Below are 25746 nucleotides of genomic sequence, written 5' to 3'. Positions count from 1 at the left end.
CTGGGCTGGCGCTGCCTTCAGCGTCTGTATAATTAAAAGCTCCGTCTTTCGCGAGCACAATAAAGAGGCCAGGGGGTGGGCAGACTGCAGCCCTGCTGCATGTTAATGCATTTATTATGATCAATAAGCCCTTGCCTTGAGTGTAGTCCTCTGGTTTAGGCATCTGCGTGACTGACAGCAGACACACACACACACACACACACACACACACACGTGTGTGTGCGCGCACACACACACCCCCAGTAGACAGTTGAAAGTTCAGAATCATTTGGAGGTGACAACTCTTGGGGCCTCAAGGTGCAATCTTTGGGGACAGACAGGCCGAGGCTAGGTCCTGGCACCCCACCCCCACCCCCAGTGGTCGCGACCATCCCTCACCCTCTACGCCTCATTCCTCATCTTCCAGCCACTGTGGGGGCGCGGTGCACCCTCTACAACTCATTCCTCATCTTCCAGCCACTGTGGGGGCGCGGTGCTGGGGCCGCCTCCTCCAGGCTGCTTTCTTAAGACTCCAAACCTCTCTCCTCTGCAGCTGCGAGAACTGGTCAGTATGTGCATCTACCCCGACCCGGACCAGAGACCCGACATCGGCTACGTGCACCAGGTCGCCAAGCAGATGCATGTGTGGAATTCAAGCACCTGAGGGGCCGCAGCAAGTCTCAGCAGAAGCCAGCACCACCTCGCCTTACTCGAGTCTTCTCTCCCAAGTGGCCACCCGGTAGCCTAGATCAACTGAGACAGGAGGGTGGGGGCGTCACAGCGGAGGTGTGCAGAACGGCTGGGGGGGCGCTGGCCACAGTTGCTGGTGGCCGCATTCGGAAGCCCTTTCTTTCAACGGTGGGACGGTCTCAGCGGGGTGGCCGGCGAGCCCCTGCCGTCCACCCCCACCCCATGGTACCCCGTGTCTCCGGATGGTAATGTGAATCTTTTGGATAATCCCTTCAGTCAGCAAAGGCTTCTACTAACAGAATTGCAGGAGACCAGTTTGTGGTGAGCCTCTGCAAAGGGTAGTAGCAGTTTAGCTCTTAGACTCTCCTCAGACCACCAAGCTGTGTGCTTAATTTTACTCTGTTGTATAAGGATAACCTGGAGCTCATTTTTTAAAGTACAGCGGAGATTTTCCTACTATTTTTATCTACATAAAATGATGGAGGACAATGAGGACCCAGCTTCTGGCATCAAACTTCTGCGAGGAAGGCAAACAGAATTGGAAGGCCGCGTTTTCTACGCAGCTGGCTCAGCCCTCTCCCGCCCCAGCTGCCTGCCAGGCGCTTACCCCAGTCTGGGCGCTGGCAGTGCAGTTCCCCATCAGTGTTGAGCCTTTTCTTCCGTGGGAAGGCAGCGAGGGGTACAAAAAAGTTTCAGGGCTTGCCCTCAGGTGGTTCTCTGAACAAATTCTCGTTCAGCAACTCCAAGTATGACCTGGGCAGGTCTCTTGGCCTTTCCTAGTCTTCATCTATGCTCTCGACCTTCAGGGTTGATGACAGAATTTGAAATAAAATGCCCAACTCGCACGTGATAATCCAAAAATGGCAGCCACACCCCCCTCACATCTGCAGTCTGCGGACCACGTCAGTCAACACACAACTGTGCAAGTGTAGGAAACCAGAAATGTGTTCATTCATCTCTTGTTCCCAAACAGGATTCACTGTGAAGACTAATTTATAAATGTGAACGTAAAGGAAAACTCAAACTCTGAAGGAAATAGTTGCAATTTTGTTTTTATCCTCAAGTTAATCCTCCAATGTCTAAGTTGTTTCACTGACTTGGTGACAGTTCAGCCTCCAGCGGGTGCCCGCCCGCCCCGCTGGTGTCCTGGTCGGGAGCGCTGCCCGCGGCTGACTCCCTGGGGATAAAGGCCGCGGGCGGGGCCCTGCTGTTTCCACCTGTGAACTCTTCTACTGTAACTCTGTGGGGCTTGAGATTTTCTTCAGATGCAACCTTTGCTTTGTACTTGCTCTCCGGGATTGAAATAAAATGGGGCCAGGTTACTCCTATGAGTGGCTGTGATTCATGGATGGTTTTAAAACAGCTTCACGTGGCAGCACAATTTCTTGAGGCGCCTTGAAGAAACTTCTCAGGCCCCAGACATTCTGAGTAATCCTGGAACTTTCTTAAGTTCCCCAGATAATTTTGATAATATCTGCCAAGTTGCTGCCTTAACAATTCCATTGTTCTCCCTACTCTGCTCCTGGCGAGTCACAGGGCAGCTGGCCCACGCGGAGACCCGGGTGCCAGGCCTCCTTCGCTGGCCCCCAGCCCCGCTGTCTCCTGGCTGCACCGCTGATATCTTCCTGGCCCCAGACAGTTTGTTCGCAAGTATCCTGCTCTCAAGGCGCCCCCATGGCCGCGTCTCCCTGTGCGGGATCAGCTTCAGACACAGATGAACTAGCGCTCGGCACACTCCCGGGAGCTCTGCCTGCGGCACGGGATTTCAACCACACACCAGGTTTGAGCGCTGGTGAAACGATCATGTCCAAACTGCTGCAAAAGTTAAGTAAGCCCCAAAGCACTCCCTTGGCTCGGTGACGCTGGCCAAAGTGGAGCCTGCCGGTTGCTCGAAGCTCAGGCAGAGCAAACCGCCTGCCCAGCTGCCTTTCCCTGGTGTCAGAACCGAGCTGTGCTTGAGCAGCCACGCCGGGGGGAGGGGTTCTCTCCCCGTGGCTGCTGGGGTCGAGGCTGCGCTGCCACATCCTAACCCAGCAACGCCGCGTCGCCCTCAATGAGAAGGCACAGCAGGTATGAACACGTATCTGAACACTCGAACCACCTGGCTTCCTGCAACAGAGACGGCCTGGTCTGCTCTCAGGGGGCTGCGCTCATGCACCCCCAGCTGGAAGCGGGCTACCAGGCGGGGAGGGAGCACATCCTGACAGGGGGCACATCCCAGGGCAATGGGCTCAGCGTCCAGAAACCCACATGACCCGAGACTCAGCCACTCGGTTGGTTTACGGTTTTTATTGTTTCATTCAGGAAACACAGGGGAGCCTCGGATGCCCGCGGCGTCCACAGCGGCAGCCCGCCCTCACCGCACCCTCAGGACGTGTCCATGGTTTGGACTGTCTCTTCTAGCACCTCGATTTCCAGGGTAGTGACCTTCTCGGTGAGCACGGCAGTGGTCCCTTTCTCACACCTGTACCGGCCAAACCTAGAGAGAGGGGCACACAGTCAGGCGGCACGCAAACCTCCTGCCTTCCCCGCCACTCCCACAGGTGCCAGGACACACTGGCGGTGTCCCTCCACCTTCGGCCTCCCGCCAGTCCCCTCAGCAGCGCCCAGCCCGTAGGAGCCTTCATGCAGCTTCCATCACCCTTCTCTGTCACGACAAGATGACCTCACAGTTACCACAAGCACTTGCGACAAACTGAAGATGCCCACAGCCAGGCTTGGCTTGTCGCTTTAGAGCATTCTCCTGAAACTCAGGAACGGCGAGGTGACGGTCCCCTGCAGGGACACCGCACAGCAGCACCACCACCTTCTCAGAGTGAACCCGACAGAGGTTTCTCTGCGCACCAGGCAGAGAGAGAGACACAGGACTTGCACCTTCCTGTGTCCTCCCCAACCGGAACTGACAGGTGCTTCCCTGGTTCAAAGGATCAACAGCGACCACCTTGTCCCACACTGTCATTTCGAAGTCATGGGAGGTGAACCAGCTCCAAGCCCACCCAAGGCAGACACTCCCTGCCCCAAGCCACAGCGCTCGGCTGCTGGCCGCTCCTGCCCTGTCAGGAACACCTGGCGTTTGCACAGTGCTGAGTACCCACTGCAACTGACACCTCCTGCTCTGGAATGTGTGTGTATGGAGTGGGTGTTAAGCATTCCAGAAGGTGTTATCCTCTGGCCCGGCTGGGGGCTGAGTGGGAGGTGGCAGTTTAGAGAGCCTGCTGTGCTCAGCACAGACGAAGGGACAGGGGCCGCGAGCCATGGACCAGGCAAGCAGCTGCACCACCAGGAGGAGCTCAGCTGATGGCTGCCGCAGGTAGGAAAGTGCCAGTTCTCTCTGCAAGTCACCTAGCGCCTTGTCCCCACGCCGTGCCTGACACTCGGTGGCAGACATCACGGGTGAGCTCCAAGGCTGACCTGTGGAGACTAGGCCACAGTCTCCACAGTGCCTGAGCGGCCTTGGCGCTCTCTGAAAAATGTACCTTCTCCTGGAATTCATGGTTCTCTTCAGAGCAGAGAAAGGACAGCAGGTGACTCAAGCCTCTCCTTCTCACCCCCCAGTCCAGAGCTCTCGTCCCCACTCTGCCCCCACCCCCATCAGCATTTTACAAGTCAAGTCACTGTCTACACCTGACCGCAGCGCACAATCATAAAGCAAAGACTGACTTGAAGGCCTGCTGTGTAAGGCTGGCTGGAGTCGCAGGAGTCACTCTCTGTGGGAAGGCATTAAGAAAACCTGTCCAGACGGCAGGGTGGCCACAGAAGCCACGGGCCAGGAAGAAAGTCATCTCCTTCACTCACCTGGTCCCCTTCTTGTTGGGCACTGAGTATGGACGGAGAAAGTCCAACTTGGCCTTGCTGATGACACAGAGATCAATGTTACTTCCAGACCCCAGGTCATTGAAGATGCCGGCTGCGATGGCTTCACTCACCAGCTTCTTGGCTTCTTCCTCCTGAGAAAAAGAATGGCAACAATAATATCCAGAGCCGAGCGGGGGCGCCTAGAGAGCGCTCACTAGCTGCAGGCACATCACCTGTGAGGGTCAGCACTATTTTCAATCCCCCTTTCATAGAGAAAGAAAAGTCTCACAGTACCTCACTGATTTGCCCAAAGTTTCCCAGCTGGCAGGTGGGGGACCAGGTTTTCACACCTTTTAGTCACACCCCACCCCCTGAAGTGACTGCTCCACGTCAATCACCACACAGCTGAGGACCATGGACGGACAGCAGTTTACCATCTAAAACAGGGTCAGGAAACTTCTCCCATGAAGGATCAGGTAGTAAATATTTTAAGCGTTGTGGATATATACTCTTTTGTCCTAACTACTTAGTTGGGTCAAAGGAGCATAAAATAGCCACAGACAGAACCAGTAAAACTCATTAACCAGATGGCTTGTGGGCTGCCTTAGGCCCACAGCCGTAGTTTGCTAACCCCTGACCCAGAACACCCAACATTATGTTCCTGGTAACATAAAGAGAGTCCATGTCATGGAAAAGCCGACACCGCACACAACACAGGTTCCGGGGAAATGCTGACGCGCCCGGGGACCCACGGACTCGCGCCCACAGGCCTGCAGGCTCACTGAGACGATCCGTTTCTTTGAATCACCTCTATCCTACTTGTTTAATAAGCTGAATTCCCTAATGTTATCCATGAAAAACTGGAATGATTCACTTCTTGTCCAAGAAGGCCTGTCCCACGCCTGGTCCTGCGCTGAGAGGTAGAGCTGCAGGCACGGATGGAGGGGCTCCAGGGCCCGGGTCTGGCGGGGCTCAGCATCCAGTGGGGGCACTAGTACGTACAATGGAGTCTGGTGACGGCACCAGGCTGGCTGAGGCAGCGCTGCGGGAACACTACTTGCATCGGGGAGGGCTGGAGGACACTCGCACACTCAGAAAATAGGAGAGTGAAACAGAGGCAGCAGGGCAGGACCCGAGGAACACCAAGTTCAAGCTCTTACTATTAATACAACACGGACCAAAAAAAAAAAAAATCTCTAATTTATCTCCCCTCTCCACCCATGTATAAACATAAACATACAACTGAATTAAAAAGTCAACCAAGTAACACCCTTTGAGAAACACAACCCACCCCTCCAGCCCTAAAACTCCAGCCTGAGCTGTCACAGAGCAGGTCTGCTGACTTGGCATTGTGAGAAGAGCCATTCCGGGCTCCTGCTCCTCTGCCTGCCCTAAGCCAGGAAGGGATTCCAGTGACGTGAGTGCCCTCTACAGACTCAGAGGAGGAAAGAAAAGATCAGCCAGAAGTGGGCTCCTCAGCAACCCAGAGCAGGAAGCTGGGGCTTTTTTATTCCAGGTTTTCTCACTTCCTAAGTGGCACTCAGGTGCGGCCACCTAGCTGGTTATTCTCTTGTGATGTGCAGGACTGTAAGAACACATTCAACAGGATCCTCTAATCCGGAATTCTCTTCTGGCATCCCCAAATCTGGGGCCAGGAGCTTTACCAAAACTTAGTAATGGAGGTGGCCAAGAAACTTCTTCAAGATGGCTGCTGCCATCGCCCCAGAGAGCAAACCCCTGCCCGAACTCCACCTGCGACTTCCTCCCTAGCTGACGTGAGCGCACACCACAGGGCACCTGCACAGTCTCCTGACCCCGACCCACCACCCCCTCTTCCTGGCCCTTCTCTCTGCTTTATTGATTCCTTTGCTTTGTCATCACTGCTTTTCTTATCACTGCCGCGGGTGCCTTGGGCCAGCAAACAGTACCTAGTGAGTGTCACAAATCTTGCTGGCAGCACTTAGGAGTGAAGATTTAAAATAATTAAATTACCCTTGAGAAGAGGGATGGGGAAAGACTTAGAGAAAACCAAAACACACACACAAAGCGAGGCACGAGGCACGCATCTCTACTGTCAATTAGAGCAGGCACATGGGTGCCAGAATGCTGACAATGCTGAGATTACAGGTGATTCTCTCTCTGTTTGCAAGTATTCTGTAATGCAGTAGATGAACTTCTAAAATTTAAAAATGTGCAAGTCTTGAAATGTATTTGTATATAGCCTGACTTACAAAATTATCATGTGTGTTGTTATTTAAGTGACAAAAGGCTTTCAAAATTTGGGAAAATACACATTTAAATCTTTTCCTCCCTAATCCTAGGACAGATAATTCTTCCAGGAAGAAAATATCATGTATTTGATTTTTCCCCAGTTCTACTCCTCCCCACTCCCACCTCCTGGGCACAGGACCGAAGAGGTCACCAGACAATGGGCAGCATTACTGAGCACCTACTCTACACGGCCCACACAGAATGAAGCAGTGTGAGGAGCATCGTATTTACCCCTGCCCCTAACCACCTCGTAAGGCTGGCCTGTCAGGAGCTATGGCTGAAAGTCAATGACTCACCCAAGGTCACCAAGCTAGTAAACAATAAAGGATCCTCTGGGCACAGGCCGGAACACTACAGCACCAAGCAGCTCCCAAGTAAGCCATCTCAGCAAGTCAGGACCATGGAGAGCAGTTCCCTGATTCACATTAAGTCACCCCCCAACTACCAAACATCTTCAAAACCGGGACAAGTTTAACACAAGAAAGGCTGGACGACTAGCAGCTCCTCTGAGGGTCCTCTGAAGGTCATTTCCAAGACAGGGGAGGGATGAGCAGTGACTCCCAAACTACTCACAGACCACCACCTACCTATTTCTAATATATCAGAGATCAACACTAAAGCCCGAGAGCTTTTTTCACAATACCTCACATCCCACCCCACCCCAAATCCTCAGAACACAAATACAGGGAAGATTACCAAGGCTCTATGGTCTGCCCATTACTTACATAGTTGTTGTCTTTCACAAATATTTGGAACACCCACTGTGTTCCAGAATGTTTCATATGTTGAGATGGTCTTTTACTCCAGTAGTTCCACACCCAGAATTCTAGACACATATGCAAATATGCTACTGGGCATAGTCATACTGTGTTTTCTTTATAGTGGAATTTCATAATTAAACACTCTTGTCTTTAACACGTGCTACCAAATATTTAAGAAAACCATCGAGAAAAACTATAAACTGAAACAAGAGGTGGTGAAAACGCCACATTTTTATCTGTCTCTGGCCCACACAAAGTGCAGAAAGCATTGCTTCTTCCTTTGGGATTCATACTTCATAGAGAAATTTCTGGAAGACACAGAAAAACCTGAGCTCTGAGCAGCACCTGCCTGGGGAAAGCTGCTACCGAGGGGCTGTGACCGGGGCCCTGCCAAGCCTGAGACCCCAGCCGGTCAGGTGCGGGTGCAATGCTCTCTCCCACTGCTGGGGCCACGTCCTCCCGCCAGCTGCTCGTGGATTTACGTAGCTAGTCACAGGGAACTTGAAGTCCGTATGTAGACGGACTTGGCACCACTCATCCTGACCAGAAAAATAGCCCTCCAGGCCAATGGCAGTGTCTTTTCACGTAGAGATACTCAGCCTGGCTATCGAGGGGCAGTCAGTTGGGCAACCCAAGCTCAAGGTCACCTGGGCTGAGTGACTAGGTCTGAATCCCCACTTTCCTACTCATTGCTGTGCAACCTTGGGCAAGCCACTTCACCTCTCTGAGTTCATTCTCCACTTCTATGACATCGTGATGATAAATTAAGATTTATCACAGGACTGCTGCAAGAAATAAAATATAGAAAGCATGCGTGGACTGCCAGGTCTGGCCCATCGCTGCTGCTTAATAAACAGAAACGTATTTAAGAAGGCAAGCTAGAGGGCTCCGAGAAGTAGAGCCGATCTCTACGCAGTGACTGCTGCACAAAACCCCAGGCTAGGAGGAGGGCCAAACAAACTTGCTGACAAATCTTCACCCCGTGCCACAGAGAAGTTCCTCTAATAATTAATCCAAGCAAAAAGCACACTCCCTAAAAGTTCAGAGAATATAAAAGGAGCACTTCCTGCTTTATGGCTACAAAGACCAAACTAACTGGGAATATCAGTCCCCGGGGCCACCCCTGCTTCTTAAATGAGATTACAATAAGAGTGATGTACTGTGCGCGAGTCAGCCGTGACAAGCAGCACTTTATAGAGCTATCTGTTTGTCTCCATCACTGCAGCGCGCAATGTGTCCCCCGACTCCAATGTGCAGCTCCATTTACCGCTACATGACAAATGGGCAGCACTTGTAAAAGGCACAAAGAGGTCCACGTCGGCCATGTAATGGTCACCACAGCTGTACCCGAGTGCTTGAGGGGACAAAACAGACCCCCAAGTTCATTAAACTGACCAGTAATGGATCTTTCAAAAAGTGCCTTAGGAATCATACAGAAAAGGCTAAAATAAATAACTCAGCATGGAAGGCTAATCTGAAATGGTGTTTGATAAATTATTTATAACACAGGCGATTGTCTGCATTTAATATTGGAGCTACTAGTAGCATCTTTAAAAGATGATTTATGTGTTGTAATGCTATTAAACTTTATATTGGCCCACTGCTAGCTATAAAGTCTGCTGAGATTTAGAGAATGAGTTTTAAACTGTCACTGCAACATCATAGGAGATGGAGACTGTATTAAATCTTTACTTTAAACCTGTTATCTAGAGAGTTGCATTTTGTAGACACTCACAAACTGATAGATTACCTCGGCATCCACTATGGTGCAGGTCCAAAATAGTACCGCAAAGAAACTTTTGCACATTATTCTTGTCTACAGCTACAATTGAATTTCTCTTCTCACTTAAGTGATTTTTAGATTGGGAATGTCACCAGGGTAAAATGCAGGTGCCCCTGCCAATGGGCACCCTGGACAGCTCAACATCAAATTAATACTCCTTAAATAAACCCTCCACACTCGAGTGCTGGGTTACGCACATGCAGCAGCTTTACTTACAGTGGAGGCAGGCATATTAAATATGCATTTGACTGAAAACCTAACAGGCTATTTTAGATAGCGCTTTGGAATGTGAACCTACATGCAGACGGCCACATGTAGATGGCAAGTCATCTGCAATAAACAACTTGTAACTAAAAAAAAATCTTAAGAACCTAAAAAGGAATAAAATTGGTTATTTGTTGGAACATAGATTTCATTTATGTAACTGAGGCCCCAACATTAAGGAGTGGGTTGAGAAGGAGTCAACCTTCTTCTAGAAGGCACTGCAGGAGCAGCCCCTGCCTCCTGTCCCACTGTCACACAGGAGCCTGGAGTGGTGGCTCTCCCACCTTTGTGTGGGGGAACAAGGACGTGGGTGGCATCACAGGTAAACTCACACTACTTCCTCAAACCTACTTGCCATGAAGTGGAGCAGGCCTGGTGAGTTCAGTGTGTGCGTCTGCCAGCCACGGGGAGTTTACTAAGAACCGAATCACTCCCAATTTATCCCAGAAAATATACATTTTCCTTTGTCACTTTGATTTGAAAAGCAAAAATGCTATTGCATTGATGATGTGCAGCAGAGCACATAAAAGCTTGGGTGTGATGAGGCTTTGGACTCTAAAAAAAGGATGAAGTACCCCAAATCTGCACCCAGGCAGCCGGCACAGTGCTTGGCCTGGACAACCACAAACGACAACACAGAACCTCAAATGCATTCATGGCTTTGTCAAGGTAAAAGACAAAAATTCATCACAAGACCGATCTTTACCAAGACACAGTCATTCCAGAATGGCCCCAGTCCCAAGTAGGGATCTGGAGACAAGAGCGCTCAAAGGCAACTTAAGAAGAGGTTTAGATTCAGCGCTGTGTGGGGCATGGCCGTGCTGAGGAGCCGGTGAAGTCTCTGGTGCGGCCTGAAGGAGTCGTTCATGGCTAATGGTTGAATAAGATCTAAAGAGCTCAAACAAGTGTTTACAGCAGTCCCTCCAAAAGCAGAATGCTCCCTGTACTGGGTCACAGACGTGATGGATCCCACATGTAGCCACATATTTTACAATGGGAAAGGTTAATTTTTTTCAGACTGGGTTATGCGACAAAAGCAAAGGTGCTGGAGTTTTGGTTTTAGTTGGTGCTATTCGAGTGGGCTGGGGCTGCTTGTGTGAACCCCTGGGAACTGTGTGAACTTGTGTGAACCCCTGGGAACCCCTGTGAACCCCAGCTGCTAGAGCCGCAGCTGAGCGGGCCTGAGTGTGCATGAGCCAAGTGACCATCTCGAAGGTCTAGACAGCATTGCCATTTCTTTCCTCATAATGCTTCAGTGCCCGGGTTCTGGGCGATGCAAATAACAAAGGGCAAAGGGCAAAGACCGGGTTGGGGGGGGTTTAGAGGAGTGACTGTAGGGCTTTCAGACGGGTGGAAACGGGTGTTTCAGGTGCAAGGAATCACCACCCCACTCACTCACTGCCAGCACAACCTGTTCCAAATCACTGAATGGTGTAGAAGTCCAGGTGCAATTCAGGGCTGGGGCGGGGGGGGGGGGTTGGCCGCTGCTACACAACCACAGTGGGCTGGAAGAGGATGTCCCATAACGCCACGGAAGGAGAGAACGCCCGGGAGATCCGGGTCAGAGATGACCACTGGTCTCTCCGAGTCACAGCATGCCCATCAGCCTAGGCCCACTGGGAGGAATAAAGGGATGGGAATGCCCCTAACACAAGGATTTTGCAAAACACAGTTATTAGCAAGTTGTAGGGTAGAAGAAAGAGGCAAAGGTGTGAGCGAACATGGCCGTCTACCACAGAGGATGAGCCATGTGTTACCTCTTAATCTGCGTAAGTGCCGCTTGCACGGCAGAGGAAACTGAAGTTCCAGAAAGGGTGGCTGGTGCACTCAAAGATACATGCTGTGTACAACTCAGAGTGAGGGTCTGTGCCAAGCTAGTGCTTGGCATCATGAAAGCCTATGCCTCCCCCTCAGTAAATCGGAGGTGGGTAAGAGATTTTGCTGGATTCTGTGACAGCAAACAGAAGGAAAAACACCTAGGCTTCCAGAGGGAAAAGGACCAAGAGACAAGGGAGCATATTGCCTCCACGAAGAGAAGCCGCGCTCGCAGCATATGTGTATACAAATGTCTACTTCCACGGCTGCTCTGACTCAGACGGAATCAGAGAAAACTAACAAGAAAGACTGAGAAACATGCTCAACTACCCCTCGAATGAGAGCCAAGCTGCCCCAGGTAGTAATAAGATCTTGATAACACTCTCTCACCATAAAATACTCGGTCAGTGATAACTCTGCCAACCAATTCCTGAGCTGCTGAGGTATCACCCAAAAATGGGGCTTAGAAGGGGCTTCAGGGGAGATGAAAGGAATTTGCTCTTCTGGTCGCAACTACTGCAGAAAGGAGCGCATGCACGGTGAGCCGCCCACCTCCAGGTGCGGAGCAGGAAAAGCACTGCGAAGGGCAGGGTGCGCGGGAAGACTCCAATGAGGATGTGCCCCGCACAGTCCTGCTGGTGACCTCCAAAGGAGTAGGAAGAACTGAAAGGACACCCCAGAAAGTATCACCCACACCCTTGCTCTAGGGAGTTTAAAGATGGCCATAAAAGAAGCAAATTCCAAATAATGGCAACTTCCTGGAAAAAGCATATGGGCCCACTTGGTTCAGCAGGCATTTACTAAGGGCCCAGGAGTAACGCTCCAGACACTGTGGACACTGAAGACAAGGTCTGCACAGCCACAGGCCCTGCCCCCAAAGAGGGCACCATCCAGAGGGGAAATAAGCAGGCAAGCACACAACAGCTGGGCACGGGAGGACAGGTGGACCGCGGCCTCCCGGGTGCAGTGAGGACAGCCTGGCTGAGTCCTGACACCCCAGTCAACCACAGCCCAGCCGAGGGGCAGAAGCCATGGCAGGAGTAAAGCTTCAAGGGTGGGAGAGAGAGCAGTGTGACATGTAGGGAGGTCGGCATGGCTGAACACCAGAGAGCCAACCCTTTGAGCTGGGCAATGGAAAATTTTAAGATCGCAAATGATGTAGTTAAGAGTTGTGCTTTCAGAAGCTGCAGCTTGAAAGGAGTGAGGCAGGAGAGGAAGGGCTAGGAGAGGAGGTGATTATAACAATCCCGACGCAAGATGGGGTGGCCCAGGAGGGAGAAGCATCAGCAATGGGACTAGGAGGGTGGATGTGGGAGCAGAGGAAGCAGCGGCTGGTGAGAATGCAGGAGAGGGCGACCCACAGGTGCCACCTGCACTCCCAGCATCAGTCATGAGCACTGACCACACTCTGAACAAACTCGGCCTTCACAGAAAGGCCCTTTGTAACTTTTTGGCAGCTCTTTTTTGGTGCACTGATGGGAGATAACGATCAACTTAATATTTTCTAGACACCAGAAAGCTTCTTCAACAGGAGCTCGAAAGGGTGTCACCAAAAAGAGACAAGAAAAAGGTAGTCAGTAAAAGAGCACTGAGCACGTTCTGGGCTCATGCATGCCACTTCAATGATGGCAGGGCCCTCGGAGTAGGTCTAGAGTGTGACAGAGCATAGGGAGTGGTTAACTCTGGGGCAAGGGCGAAGGGGAGGAAGAGAAAGCAACTCTAAGAAGTGCGGTCATGAGGGCCTGGCCATGGTGCAAGATAAAGCCAGGAGGAAGCAGCAGTGGACGGGCCCAAGTGACACAGACAAGCAGAGCAGCCACCTGGCATCTGTGTGCTAGGAGGATGCTGCTCCTCCTTTCCTTGGGACCCCAGGCATATGCAGTCTGCACAGGAACTCTCTAAACAGAAGCCTCCCGGGAGGCGGCGGGGGGGGGGGGGGTGGTGGTGGTGGTGGTGATGGGAGCCTTTCAAAGGGACATAAGCAAATTTCTAAAGCCTACGGACATCCTTACCGTACTGATCATGGTGACCGGCGGGGTGGGAGGCAGAGGCAAAGAATTTAAGAGAATGAAGAGGACCCCGGAGATTCGGATATGAATTGAGTCCTGTTACTTACAAGCTGCATGACCCTGGTGATAGTCACTCCATACTTTTATATCCCAATTTCCTCATCTGCAAATGGGGTTGAAAACCACCCAGCACGTGTCAGTCACTTGTGAGGACTGAAGCAGCAGTCCTTGCAAAGAGAAACCTGGGGTACAGAGCTGCAACGCAGGAGACCCCCGTGGAGCTATCCCTCCTCCACTGCTCACAAACATGGTTAAGGAGGCAAGACACCTAATTTCCGAACTGCCAGCAAAGTTCGGGTGCCATTAACAGTGCTTTTGCTTTTTCAACCCCGTTTAAAGCAAATCAATTATGAAAGTAAGCATGACACTGGAGATGAAATTCAAAAGGATGCCATAAAATGCTGTGTTCACATGAGCATACAGGATTTACTGTCAAGTCAATAAGAAATGCACCAAGCAGCACGTACTTATTACATTTCATTAGAAACTATTCTAAAGGAGGCAGAGGAGAACTGACATTCGCCGCATGCAGACTCCATGCCAAGTGCATTACTTCACGTACTCCTGCAAATAACGCTGTTTACGGTGGACACGACCCTTATCCCCATGCTACAAATGCAGAAAACCAAGGCTCAAAAATGGAAAATGACTAACCCAGAGACACTCGACCAACAAAACTGGAAGGTCTGAGAGTCACAGTTTTGTCTAACTCCACAACCATGTTTTTTCATTCAAGACAACAGAAGTTCCAAACAATTAGTCTCCACAAATGGGAATGACGCTTGCCGGGTCCTCAGATGTAACTGGTAAATCACTGATGGGCTGACATTTTTAAAGTAATTCACCGCTAAAATTCCTCAAAGTTGCTAACCCATCATTCCATCATTTATCTGCCCTGTTATATTTGGTAAAATCAAACTACCCAGAAGTCCTCAAATACAGAAGCTACACTCATCAAATCCCAAGGCAAAGGTATCAAACTCACTGCTTCAATGCTACATTCAAATGTTTACATTCCCCTCGACACGTGCAGGAGCTCTCAGCAGTGACCTGGCGACTTGCTGATCACTGTGCATGTCAATAAAAGAAAAGATACATTAATTTAATTTGCCCATCAGGCCAGTTGTTACTTGTAAAACTTAACCCAAAAAAGGCAAGTGCCTTTAAATGTTCTTTTAAAAGTTGGGGGCAAGAAAGACAGAGGGTAGAGCAGACTCTGTATATCTGCGGCACAATCTCCAAACACGGTCCCTCCTACCAAGGCCTTAAATACTGACTTAAGCCCGTGTTACAACGGAGCTGTTATTTTACAAACTGGGGCATCAGGGGTGACACAAGAGGCAAAACTCAATCCTCAAAGCCAGACCTCTTCAAGGGTCATGCAGGCATTTCCCATGGAGCCGGATTTTATTCTCCTATCATCCACCTATTGCCCAATTCAATTTACCTGAGTTAAAAGAAACCAATGCATTTGTCAAGGCGTCAAAGGTAATGAGTCCTTAAATCTTTTTACTATTCCATTATCATCGCAGTTCCGATGTCAGACTACACCCCAGCACCACAACAGGGCAACAAGACCTGCGACTGTGTTCTGCCGATTGGTTCTCACGGCAAATATTCTCAAAAATCTGTACTACTAGGTGGAATTTTAAAATATCTATTTAGCACAACATCTTATCTTTTTTTATTTTTGTTTTTGCTCAATTTTGGGGTAAGGGGAGCAGTATAAATTACCTCACAGAAATGCACAAGTAACATTCTCTCTTCAGGTTAAAACTTTACCTTCCTGAGGTATGCTGCTGGGGTCTCATTACAGCAGGTAATCTCACATTCCGCCAGGCGCCACACACGAAGCACCAGCATCTCCCAATTACACTGCAACGGAAATCTCAAAGGACATCTGAACAGTCTATACAGCTTCTGCACCCACTGCTGAAACACAGCCACCTCTAATATAACGTGGCAGTTTTCTAAACTAAATATTCACATGCAGGGACGGGGATGCTAAGCTCGTGTGCTCACCCACAATGACAAGCGGGTGCTAATTAAAAGGCCACAATGACTCAGGAATGACCACCCGGATGACTTTAGACTGTCTGGAGTTTTGCTTTCCTATTTCCAAATATGTTCAGCTGTCCAAACTTCTGGGATTACACAACAGAGAGGAAGTTAGGGCAAGCGCTCAAAAGTCTTTGTACCTGATACCCTTTGTCTGGAATGGTCTCTCATCAGTCTTGCTGTCCCACCCCTTCCTCAAACCCCAAGAGAAAAAAATTCATGTGAGGAATCTCATGTGAGCTCCTGTATGAGGCCATCTAAAGTCCCCCAGAGAGACTCCCCATCAATTCCTCTTCAGCAGCACCGCTACAGCCCCCTTAAATGTACCATTCTCATATTTTCCACACCATACTTTCAGCAGTTGCTTGTGGGCCTGTGCAGCCCACCAGGTTGTAAATGTCGTGGTCCCTAAGAAAGAGACCACGTCAATACCAGGCACGGAGCTCGCCATCCATCAGGAGGTAAGTCAAACCAGTATGAATGGGCTCATGCCCACCCTTCCCACCTCGGAATGCCCACGCCTGCACACGGTTCACAAGGCCTCCAAGGTGACTCCTGTAGAGATGTTCTTCCAGTGGTATCAGTACCAAGAAACTCCTGGCTTTTTGTCCACTGCCTTTTGCCTTTGCCAATTGTGACGTGTCTTAGAAGTTTTTGAGAAAACCCTACCGCGCCCTTCTTTTAAGCCTTCATAACAGCAGAAGGTATCCGGGGTATATTTGTTCTTACCATTATCATTTGGCTATTTTTGGAACTGTTTTTACTTCGGCTAGCAAAACTCACAGCTCATGATACAGGATAGGCTGTGATGCAAAAAAATAACTGTCATCTTAGTAGTAATGGTTTTGAAGTATCTCATCTAAGCCAACTTTATTCTCATGCCTCTTAAGAATTGCCAATCCCTTCAAATATTGGCAGTTCCATTTATTCAGATCTTCTGATATATAAAATTTGCTGACTTTTCCCCCCTTGAGTTGATACAGATATATGAAAACTGTGAAGCTTTTTTTGGCTAGAAATGAAACTTCTCTGCCTGTGCAAATTATAGGGGCATTTTAAATTACCATATGCTTTAGATCAGAAGGTAAAAACAGTACAGCAGCCCATGAAAACTTCCAACCCATGAAAGCTGACAATTAATTCACTAAAACACAGTTCCAGGCCTGACGTTCCCCTCCACCTGCAGGTAGTGATCCTCCTTAACGTCTAAACGCCCCATGTTAACAAGTTTACACTTTTATTTTGTTCATTTACATGTACATGTAAACACACATAGGCACCATTTAAATATTTAGCCCCAAATGTTATTTTAAACTTAATTTTTTCACAGTTAACTGATAAAAGATGAAAAAGAAGAAGAAACTCCTAAATTCTTCATCACATGTCAGTGTATGCGAACGAATGCGTAATGCTTGGCTGCTCTGCACACCCACAGGCCCACCCCTCCCCCTTTCTGATATCGCACACCACACAACTATAATAAACCATGTTAATATTTCATACCACTGTGAAATATGCTGGAGTATCAATTCAACATCTGCTGTCTTTAGGGTCCAGGAGTCCCGCAGAGACACTTTCAATTTGTAATTGAGTTCTATGCTGAATTAATCAGCAGTTTATCTTTTTTACTAAAATAACGTCTCCACCACTAACCCAGATTTACATTAACAATTTATGCCAAATTACCTGCCAAGGCAAAACTTATAAGATTCTAAGACACCATCCAGTAGTCCTATATTTCATTCCTTCTATTTCTCTAACCTAAATACAAGAGAAGTGGAACTCCATTGTTCAAGAGCTTGCAAGCCTCACTCAGAAAGAACACTTGGACTTGTGACACAGAGCCTCGCTTTTGACAGTGAAATTCAAGGGGTTTTCCCCTCTTCCTGGAAAGCCACTATTTGAAAGTGTTTATGCTTCCTAATTTTTTACAAAATTGATTTTTAAAGTGGAAATCGGTGAATAACAAAAGAGCTTTTCCTGCTTTTCCCAAGGAGCTGCGCCATTCCAAATCTTGGCTTGGCTTAAGTAGCAGAAAAGGACAAACTAGAGAAAGGGAGTTTCTTTTAGGGCCTTAAATTATGCACGTGAGGCCCGAGTTAGCAAAGGCCGTTCAATTTAATGAGATAAAGAAGTCCATTTTCCCTTAGAGATGATGCAGGATATTTATCAGCAATAATATCTTCCTTTTAATTCCACCCGCAGAGTTAAAAGTCACCAGACACTTAGTCTAGTCAATACTATTCCTGTGCGGAGCGCTCACCCCCTCTGACTAGAGTCTCCGGTCGCAAGAAGAGTTTCATTCTGCTTGCTGAGTCTTTGCCACAGGTGCAGCAAGTAATACACTTTGTGAAATATTTCTCCTATATGGTATCTCTTCCCCTACATTTCACAGTTATAAGAAATATGTAAAGGAAACATTTCAAATAAAACACCTGCTCCAAACAAATGCATCATAAATAATTACCTATCTACCACAGAGTAAAATATAATACTTTCTTTTCAAGCTACTTCACCCCCAGCAATATAAGGGATTTCCATCGCCGTGCAGAATGGCCTCTCTCAATACTACTTGCAGATTACAGTACCAAGTACAATGCCTTGCATTCAGCTGGGAACCAGTAAAGCACCTGCTGATTGATTACATACTGATCATGTGAGACAGTGGAATTCAGTGTTTACATAGCTGGATGGGTGCAGGGAAATTTTTTCACAGAAACGTTTTTGGTAGAAAAATCACCAAAAAAATTCCAAAGTCAGCAATTATAGCAGCATACCCTTTGTAGCACTTTATTCCTCAAAGAATTAGAAATAGAGACCTTCAAAACTTTACAGTTGATTCTCAAATTCCAGAGACCTGGTGCCGACAGGAACACATTCTAGCTCACTAGAGATTCTGAGAACTATACCTTTCCTCCTGGATCTCCTCCCCTCTCTTCCCCTTTTATTTCCTGAGACTAAATGGAAAAAAATAAAATATCCTTCACCCTTTCCTCAATCCCACTTTGGACTTCAACTTTTCAAAGGCAGAACACAACAGACAAGGGTGGAAATGATAACCAACAACTGCCATTAACTGGGCTCTGGAGAAACAAAGACAGGAAGACAAGGACTTGGCCAGACCAATGGGCTTTTAAGTGGCACTCCTAAGTCTAGAAAGACAAACGCATCCTAGAAAATCAAAGGGAGAGAAGCAATTACTTCTGAAATTCCAGACTTCATTTGACAGGGAGCATAGTGCAGCTCTTGACTCTGTCCATCCTACAAAACACCACACCCAGAAAATGAGAGCAAGAACACCCAAGGGAGCAAGCTCAACTCAGAAGACCCTTCCTGCTTCTCCAAAGCTGGCCCAGCCGTGGCTTCAAATTCAGGAGAATAAGCTTACTTTTTAAAAGGGGGACAACTCAAATTATCTACTGCTGGTGAGAAGCTTTACAATATTGTGTCTCCTCACAATCACCTACCTACTCCCACAATTTAATAGCAATTCTCCAAATCACCTGCTGAACTGTAACGGCAACCTCAACATCTGTTCATTTCTAAAATTATTTATGTTGGAAATCATTACTAAGAATATTTCTATACAGGGCCCCAGGGACTGTATCTTTGGGTTACCAGCATCTCTAAAACCTAGAGCTTTATGTTAAATACAAACAGAGAGAAAACTGAGGAAAAGTAATACATTTTTTGATCCAGCAATAAAAACATGATTTACTATGGCTAATGCTTCAGATCTTAAGGAAAGCCAGTAAGTAGGAATTATGACCAAGAGCAATGACAGAAATAGTCTCAGGTAAAGTCTCTAAAAAGGACCTTCAGTATTTAGAATGCACAATTAACGCAATTACTGCCCAAATTCAATGCGTAAAAAGTGTCAAGTGTTTGAGTAGTTCCAACTGAACATTTCTAAAGTTGCGTTAATTCTTAATCAATAAGGAATCCATGAAAACCACAATGAGTTATCAATTCACAACTGCCAGAATGGCTATCATGAAAAAGACAGGTAGAAAGTATTGGAGATGTGCAGAAATCACAAACTCTGCTAAGCGATACGGCCACGTTGGAAACAGTCTGTCAGTTCATCATCAAAAGGTCAAACGTGGAGTTGCCATTTGAACAAACAATCCCACCGTAGGTACATATCCAAGAGAAAGGAAAACACATCCATGCAAGAACTTACACAGAAATGTTTATGGCTGCATCATTCATGGTAGCCAAAAAGTGAAAACAATCCAAATGTCTGTAATTTATTAAGTGGATAAAGAAAACATCCACACAACGGAATACTACTTAACCATGAAAAGGGAACGAAGAGCTCAAACACAGATGAAACATCATGGAAATGTAGGTGAAATATTACAAAGATATTTTAAGTGAAAGAAGCCAGTCAACAGACCACAAATTGTATGGTTCCTATTTTATGAAATGTCCACAACAGGCAAAGCCTATGGGGACAGAACGTAGGTTAGTTATTGCCTGGAGTTAGGAGGATTGGGGGTAATCAGGGAATGACTGCTAAGGGATACGGGTTTCTTTTAAGGATGATGAAAATGTTCTAAAATTGACTGTGGTGATAATTCTATAATTCTGTGAGCACACTAAAAACCACGGAATAGTACACTTAAGATGGGTGAGTTGTATGGATGTAAATTGTATTTCAATGAAGCAGCTATTAAAACAAGGCATCTATCACTTTTAGAATACAGGTCCTAAAAATTAAAAATCGTCAACATACTTAATGACATGTCACAAGTCAAATAATGCATATTCTAATAGTATTTCCTTAAAAGCTAGAGGATATGATAGACCAAAATGTCAGGATAAATCCTTAAAAACATTTAATAAGAATTTTGGCTCTGTTTCTTTCCCAGGCGTACATACAAGATACCTAAACAGATGTAACACCCAGACAAACATAACCTTAAAATTTAAAAATCTGGGAAAGTAAGTCAAGTTCAGCTCATTAAACTGACACCTATTAAAGTGTTACAAGAAAAAAGTCTTAAACACCATCAATACCAACAAGAGACTAGAAAATCATTGTTTACAATAACCACTGAATGTCAATTTTTTTTTTTTTTTTTTGCATTAACTTAAAGCTGTTTGATGCCAACAGGGTTCACATCACACAGAAAGGTGCTCTGGCTAAACACTGATAGTCTTCCTTGATCTCCATTGTCTGCTGTGTGGGTTCCGCCAGCAAACCTCCCAGCGAGTGGTCACCTTCCTATGGAGTCATTAAACCTCTGAATGTCAGCTGGTGGGATTAGCCAGCAGCTTCCACACCTGAGCCCCGTGGCAGGGACAGAGGCATTTGGATCAAGATCACTAATGAATACAGAATTCATATGCCGCTTGTCAGGGCTCCTGAGCTCAGAGCCGCACAGATGCAACCTAAATAAGACGGAGGACAGAAGAATTGTTGACGAAGATTAAAAAGTTTTGGCAGTTGGGAAAAAAAAGAGCACCTCGTTATTCAAATATGAGAGTCTTGTTCATCTTTTTTTGTTGTTGTTCAAGTTATTCATGATTTGCCTCATGTGGACAAATGCCATTCACCAATACTTAAAAACTTCTTGGTCTCGTTACTAAACGCCAAGAGGGCTATGCCGGCTGAACATTAAGCTATGTGGACAAGAACTGGAAACTTTGGGGGGGCGGGCAGGGACAATCACAGAAAAAATAACTAGTTAAAAGAGGGAAAAAATTCTAAAATTCAAAGAGAAGCCAAAAGCACGTTCCATGGTAAATGACTTACTACTATTTCCCAATATTTCCGTGTTCTGAATTCTGCACCTTTCCACTCCCGGCTCCTTCCACTGACTCACCACAGAGGTTTCCACTCCTCTTGTGACACTTGTCTGGCTTCCTGCCGTCTTCACAAGCCCTCATCAGAGAAAAGCAACAGCCCACACCTCCGCTCACCTGGAATAAGATGTCTTCCCCACTCTGCTGTCAAAGAATCACAGGCCTAGCAGCGAGGCAGAGCAGGCCAGGGACTGATGCTATCAGAGGCTCTCAGGCCAGACGGACGAGGTTCAAACCGCGACTCCCTCACTGACAAGCTGTGTGACCTCAGACAAGGCATCTGACCTCCCTACACTCTGATTTTCTTCTCTACAAAACGGGGCTAACAAAGTATATATACCTCATGTGGCTGTTGACAAGTAAATGAGATAATGCAGAAAAAGCTGTTAGAACAGCGCCTGGCACCACATACACGCTCAACAAGCCTCAGCTAATGATGGCAGTGTTTCCAATACCTTCCCCCACAGCAAAAAGGCAAATGCTTCCATGGCCTCTCATACACTGAAGAGGCTGCTTCTACTGTCACGATGACCTCTACCTAGTCTGTCTCAATTTTAAGTTTTCAGATGGCAAAGAAGAATCCTATCCATATTATGTCACAAATCACCAAGTCCGACACAAGTGCAAATAATCATGTTAGTTGTTGCTATGTAATGACTGTATCCTATTACTGGATAACTAAAAAACAGAAGCAGTTGCCACATCTGAGAGCCAATTTTGTGTGAGTCACCATATGAGGAGTTTTACAGATCACATCTAACCCTGACGGCAACCTGCAGGCAGGCCTCTGGGTCCCCATCCATGAGGTGACAGTCCTGGGCCATGGCTCACCGGGAGTCATGTCATGTCCTGAATACACTGGAAACAGATTCACAGCCCAGTCCTCCGGCTCCTAAGTTCCTGGGCTCCTTTCCCTCATCCAAAACACAGAACTCATGCTCTCTGCTTTCCTTCAGGACTAGTCTATGTGCCAAACTGAACAGATTCTTTCTTGTTAATCAAAATAATGCAGATCTCTTACACTACTGTCCATCTGCAAAGCACACGTGAATCTGTGGCTTCAGTGTCACTACTGGCCTTAAGAAAAAAAACTGCAGTTACTTTTAAGATTTGCTGTCGGGACACCACATTGGTATCAGCTCTCATTGCTGTAAGTGGAGCTATAGCTGCCTGCAATGACAGATTAATTCTGTTTCTTTGGTAGCCTGGTGTTTGGCATCACGTTTGTGAGTAAGCACAAGCCTTTAGGGCGACGGCTGCTCACATCTGGGGCGATCTATAAGGGCTTCTCCAGAGGCCAGACTCACAGAGTGATGAGATATGACTCCATCAATCAGACGGCTGAAGTGGCACTTGTACACGTCACCATCTATCTTCACCGAGCTCTCTGAAGGGTACAGGGTAAGAGCCCATCTCTCAGCACTGCCACCAGAGAAAGGACCATCACAGTTGGCAGTGACTAAGCATGTGCTGCTTAAAACTGAAGACACACTAAGACAAGGGGGGAAAAAAGATCCTGCTGGTGTTAGCACGCCTCAGGCAGTGGTAGAAGCTTCAGCAACTCATCTTCAAAAGGCAGAGAGCCAGAGCTCTAGAAACCTGCAAAAATTGGCTAAGCCTGCAGTCTTCATTTCTTTAAGTTGAGCATCTTCAAAGTCTAGAATTCTAACTGTAGGGCACAGCAGCTGCCACTGCAGATCTGATCCTCTCAGCTTTTGGCAGCTCTCAACTTGAGATTCTAGCAAAAGAATTTTTCAAGTCGCTATTACTGCCTGTCATGGATTTATAAATATTGTTCACTATCTGCTGTGGCATGGCTCTCATGGGACGCCAGAGCATGCCAAATGCGTAACAGAATGAAAAACAGTTTCTATTCTTCAAATAAATGCTAATTTTTTTAACTGTGCTCACGCGATGTGTCTGGGTGACCAACTTCAATAGTGCAGACTATGTATCAGAGAAGGGAAAGCCGATTGTCCTTTCCAGCAGCATTCAGCTGCTACTTTCATTAAGCGTGTTTAATTAGATTCCAGATGCTAATTTGCAAGTCGATACCAGAGGGTGCAGGACAGTTTGCCTTTGAATCTTCTCCCTGTGATGTGAGGTCCTCCCGCACACCACTATCCTTCAGCGGCCCGTGCACACGGTTCTGACAATTAGTGCCAAGAGGGGATGGTATTGATCTTGACAGACTAAATATTAATCTTCTACCCATTTTAATGAATTATAATCTTCAAGAATTTAAATTTCTCACTGGGCCAAATGAAAACATTCCTTCTTACAAAGAAACAGGATGGAACCTAACAGGAACTAACCGGTTATGTGATCCATGTCCTTAATTCCCTCCATTCTCTATAAGAAGTTTTATTTCAGCAATCTTAGCAATTGTCAAGCTATGCACCCTCTCGAAACTAACATGCTATTTCCGGGTACTGTGGTTAAAATCCCTTATGTTTAACTAAAAAATGGACTTAAAAGGCCAGTGTGGTTATCACTGGTTTCCCCCCAGCTAGCCTGTGAATAACCACCAGAATTAGGGGCTTAATTCTTACATCAGCTTTAACAATAGGGGGAAAAAACCTGGGCGAACAGCTTAGTGCAATTCATCATCAGCAAAAAACCACTCATATAACTGACCCCTTGTCATTACATCAACTCACACATTTCAAAATCCACTGTTCTGCTAATAAACAGGTACAATGTCTGAGCAAGCAAACTTTGCTGATTTAAAAAAAGAGAAAAAAGCACAAGATTTATCACCAGTAATACCCCTTTTCTATGCCTCCATTTCTGTCATAGCTCAGTGCCGTGAACACTGAAGGTGAATATGTCAAACTGATTCAAAGGAAGGGTCATCTGAGAACTACTAAGTAAAGTTGCTTTTGAAACCTTTTTATCCACTGCTTCTGCTACTACCCGCCATGTACCAGTCAGCATGCTAGGTGTAAGAAAACAGAAGTGAGTATGCTTTGTTCCTGCCCTCGGAGGACTTTCAGGCCAAAGACAAGACAATGAAAATGACAAGACCATTAAAGACGGTGTTAGGGCCAAGAGCGGGTGAGGATTTTTAAAGGCCGCTCATGTGCCTTACACTAGCTGCAGTGTCTCCGAAACCTCAAGGCACTGGCTCAGACCACACGAGGGGTACAGACCCTCTTAGGCAGGCGTGACTCCAGCTGGGCTTCACTCTACTGCTTCTTGGCCTGTAACTTCCCAATGAACATTGGCCTTTTGCCTCACCTTCATTTTGCTTGAATGGGGTGTTTGCTTTGTTGACTGCCCACTACAGCGTACCATTCAAGAAGTGTGCTAGTTATCTTCCTGTTCTCTCAAGAAAATGTTCAGCACTTTCCATTTAGAAGAGAAAGTCCCCTCTACTTCCTGGGTGGTTTTTGATGACTCAGATTTTGTCTTAGCGGAGGATTATTGTGTCTCAACTAACACCTACTGAACACAGGAGCTGCAGAACAGAAATGATTTTATGGCCTCTGGCCTCAAGAATCTCCCTCTCTCACTGGCAAGTAGGGGAGACGTCTCTAAAAGAGCTGGAAAACAATGGGACAGGGATGTACAGTGCAGCAGGGGACACTACTGAATGAGCGCAGTGCTGGCACACGCCAGCAGTGAGGCATGAGTGGCAAGCAAGCACTGATCCAAAGGATAGCGAGTCTCTGGTAAGGCCTGAGTGGGGGGAAAGAAGGCCCATTTCTCCAAGCTTAAGAGGCACAGCCCTGGATGTACACCTGACGGAGAGACATGAAGACATTTTCACTTATATTAACAGTAGGCATTTTCATGTGTCTTGGGGAAAATATAAAACCAGCACAACAAACTTATAAGCTGTATTTGTAAATAAATTTAAAAAGGTGAACTAAACTGCAAAGAAGGGAAGGAAGGGAACTAACTAGAAAGAGGCACTTAGCAGGAAGGACATGTTCCCTGTCTTGAGTGGCCATTACGTGGGTAATGACAAAACCAAAACCTATGGAACTGACACACTTAAGATGGGCGTATTTTATTGTGTGACTTCAATTTAGAAAACCAAGTTAGTTTTCAAGAAAACCAGTAAGTAGCCCCTGGGTATGGCAGAAACCTTAAATGTGGTGTGTAAATGACACATTCCAGAGACAAGGCTAGACTAGCCCTATCTGGAAGGACATGTGAACCACAGGTGCAGTTTTAAAGTTCCTAGTAGTTATATTTAAAAACGTGAAAATAGGTGAAATTGGTGTGAATATTCTTATGTAGCCCAAAATACTTAAAAGAACCCTGTTCCAACATGTGATCAATATAAACACTACAGAGCCTTTTTCTCCCAATTTTTATACTCAGTCACTGAAAGCTGGTGTGTCTCTTGCTGACATCACCTCTCCAGTCAGACTAGCCACGGGCTCCAGCAGTCGCAGTGGGGAACAATAAGTGCTTTTAAGGAGGGAGGGGCTTTACGCCT

At 47.1% G+C, this 25746-nt stretch overlaps 2 protein-coding genes across 4 annotated transcripts in view; one reads left to right on the top strand and one right to left on the bottom strand.

The window, feature by feature from the left end:
• Positions 1-9380, top strand: part of NEK6 (NIMA related kinase 6) — a 75459-nt gene extending 66079 nt beyond the window's left edge. For all 3 annotated transcript variants that reach the window (XM_037493209.2, XM_037493211.2, XM_037493210.2), the window contains one exon: positions 533-9380. In XM_037493209.2, the coding sequence (XP_037349106.1) occupies positions 533-643 (111 nt within the window). In that variant the 3' untranslated portion in view covers positions 644-9380. The remainder of the gene's footprint in view (positions 1-532) is intronic.
• PSMB7 (proteasome 20S subunit beta 7) overlaps positions 2937-25746 on the bottom strand; it is a 52402-nt gene continuing 29592 nt past the window's right edge. Inside the window, exons 7-8 of the mRNA XM_037493212.2 lie at positions 4465-4616; positions 2937-3148 (exon numbers count right to left, since the gene is read on the bottom strand). Coding sequence (XP_037349109.2) covers positions 3037-3148; positions 4465-4616 — 264 coding nt within the window. The 3' untranslated portion in view covers positions 2937-3036. The remainder of the gene's footprint in view (positions 3149-4464; positions 4617-25746) is intronic.

Source organism: Talpa occidentalis, unplaced genomic scaffold (genome assembly GCF_014898055.3).
Source record: "Talpa occidentalis isolate TD23 unplaced genomic scaffold, MPIMG_talOcc4v2.1 talOcc4.7, whole genome shotgun sequence".
Classification (NCBI taxonomy): Eukaryota; Metazoa; Chordata; class Mammalia; order Eulipotyphla; family Talpidae; genus Talpa; species Talpa occidentalis.
The sequence above is the reverse complement of the archived record's forward strand: the minus strand, read 5'-3'. Positions and strand labels throughout refer to the sequence as shown.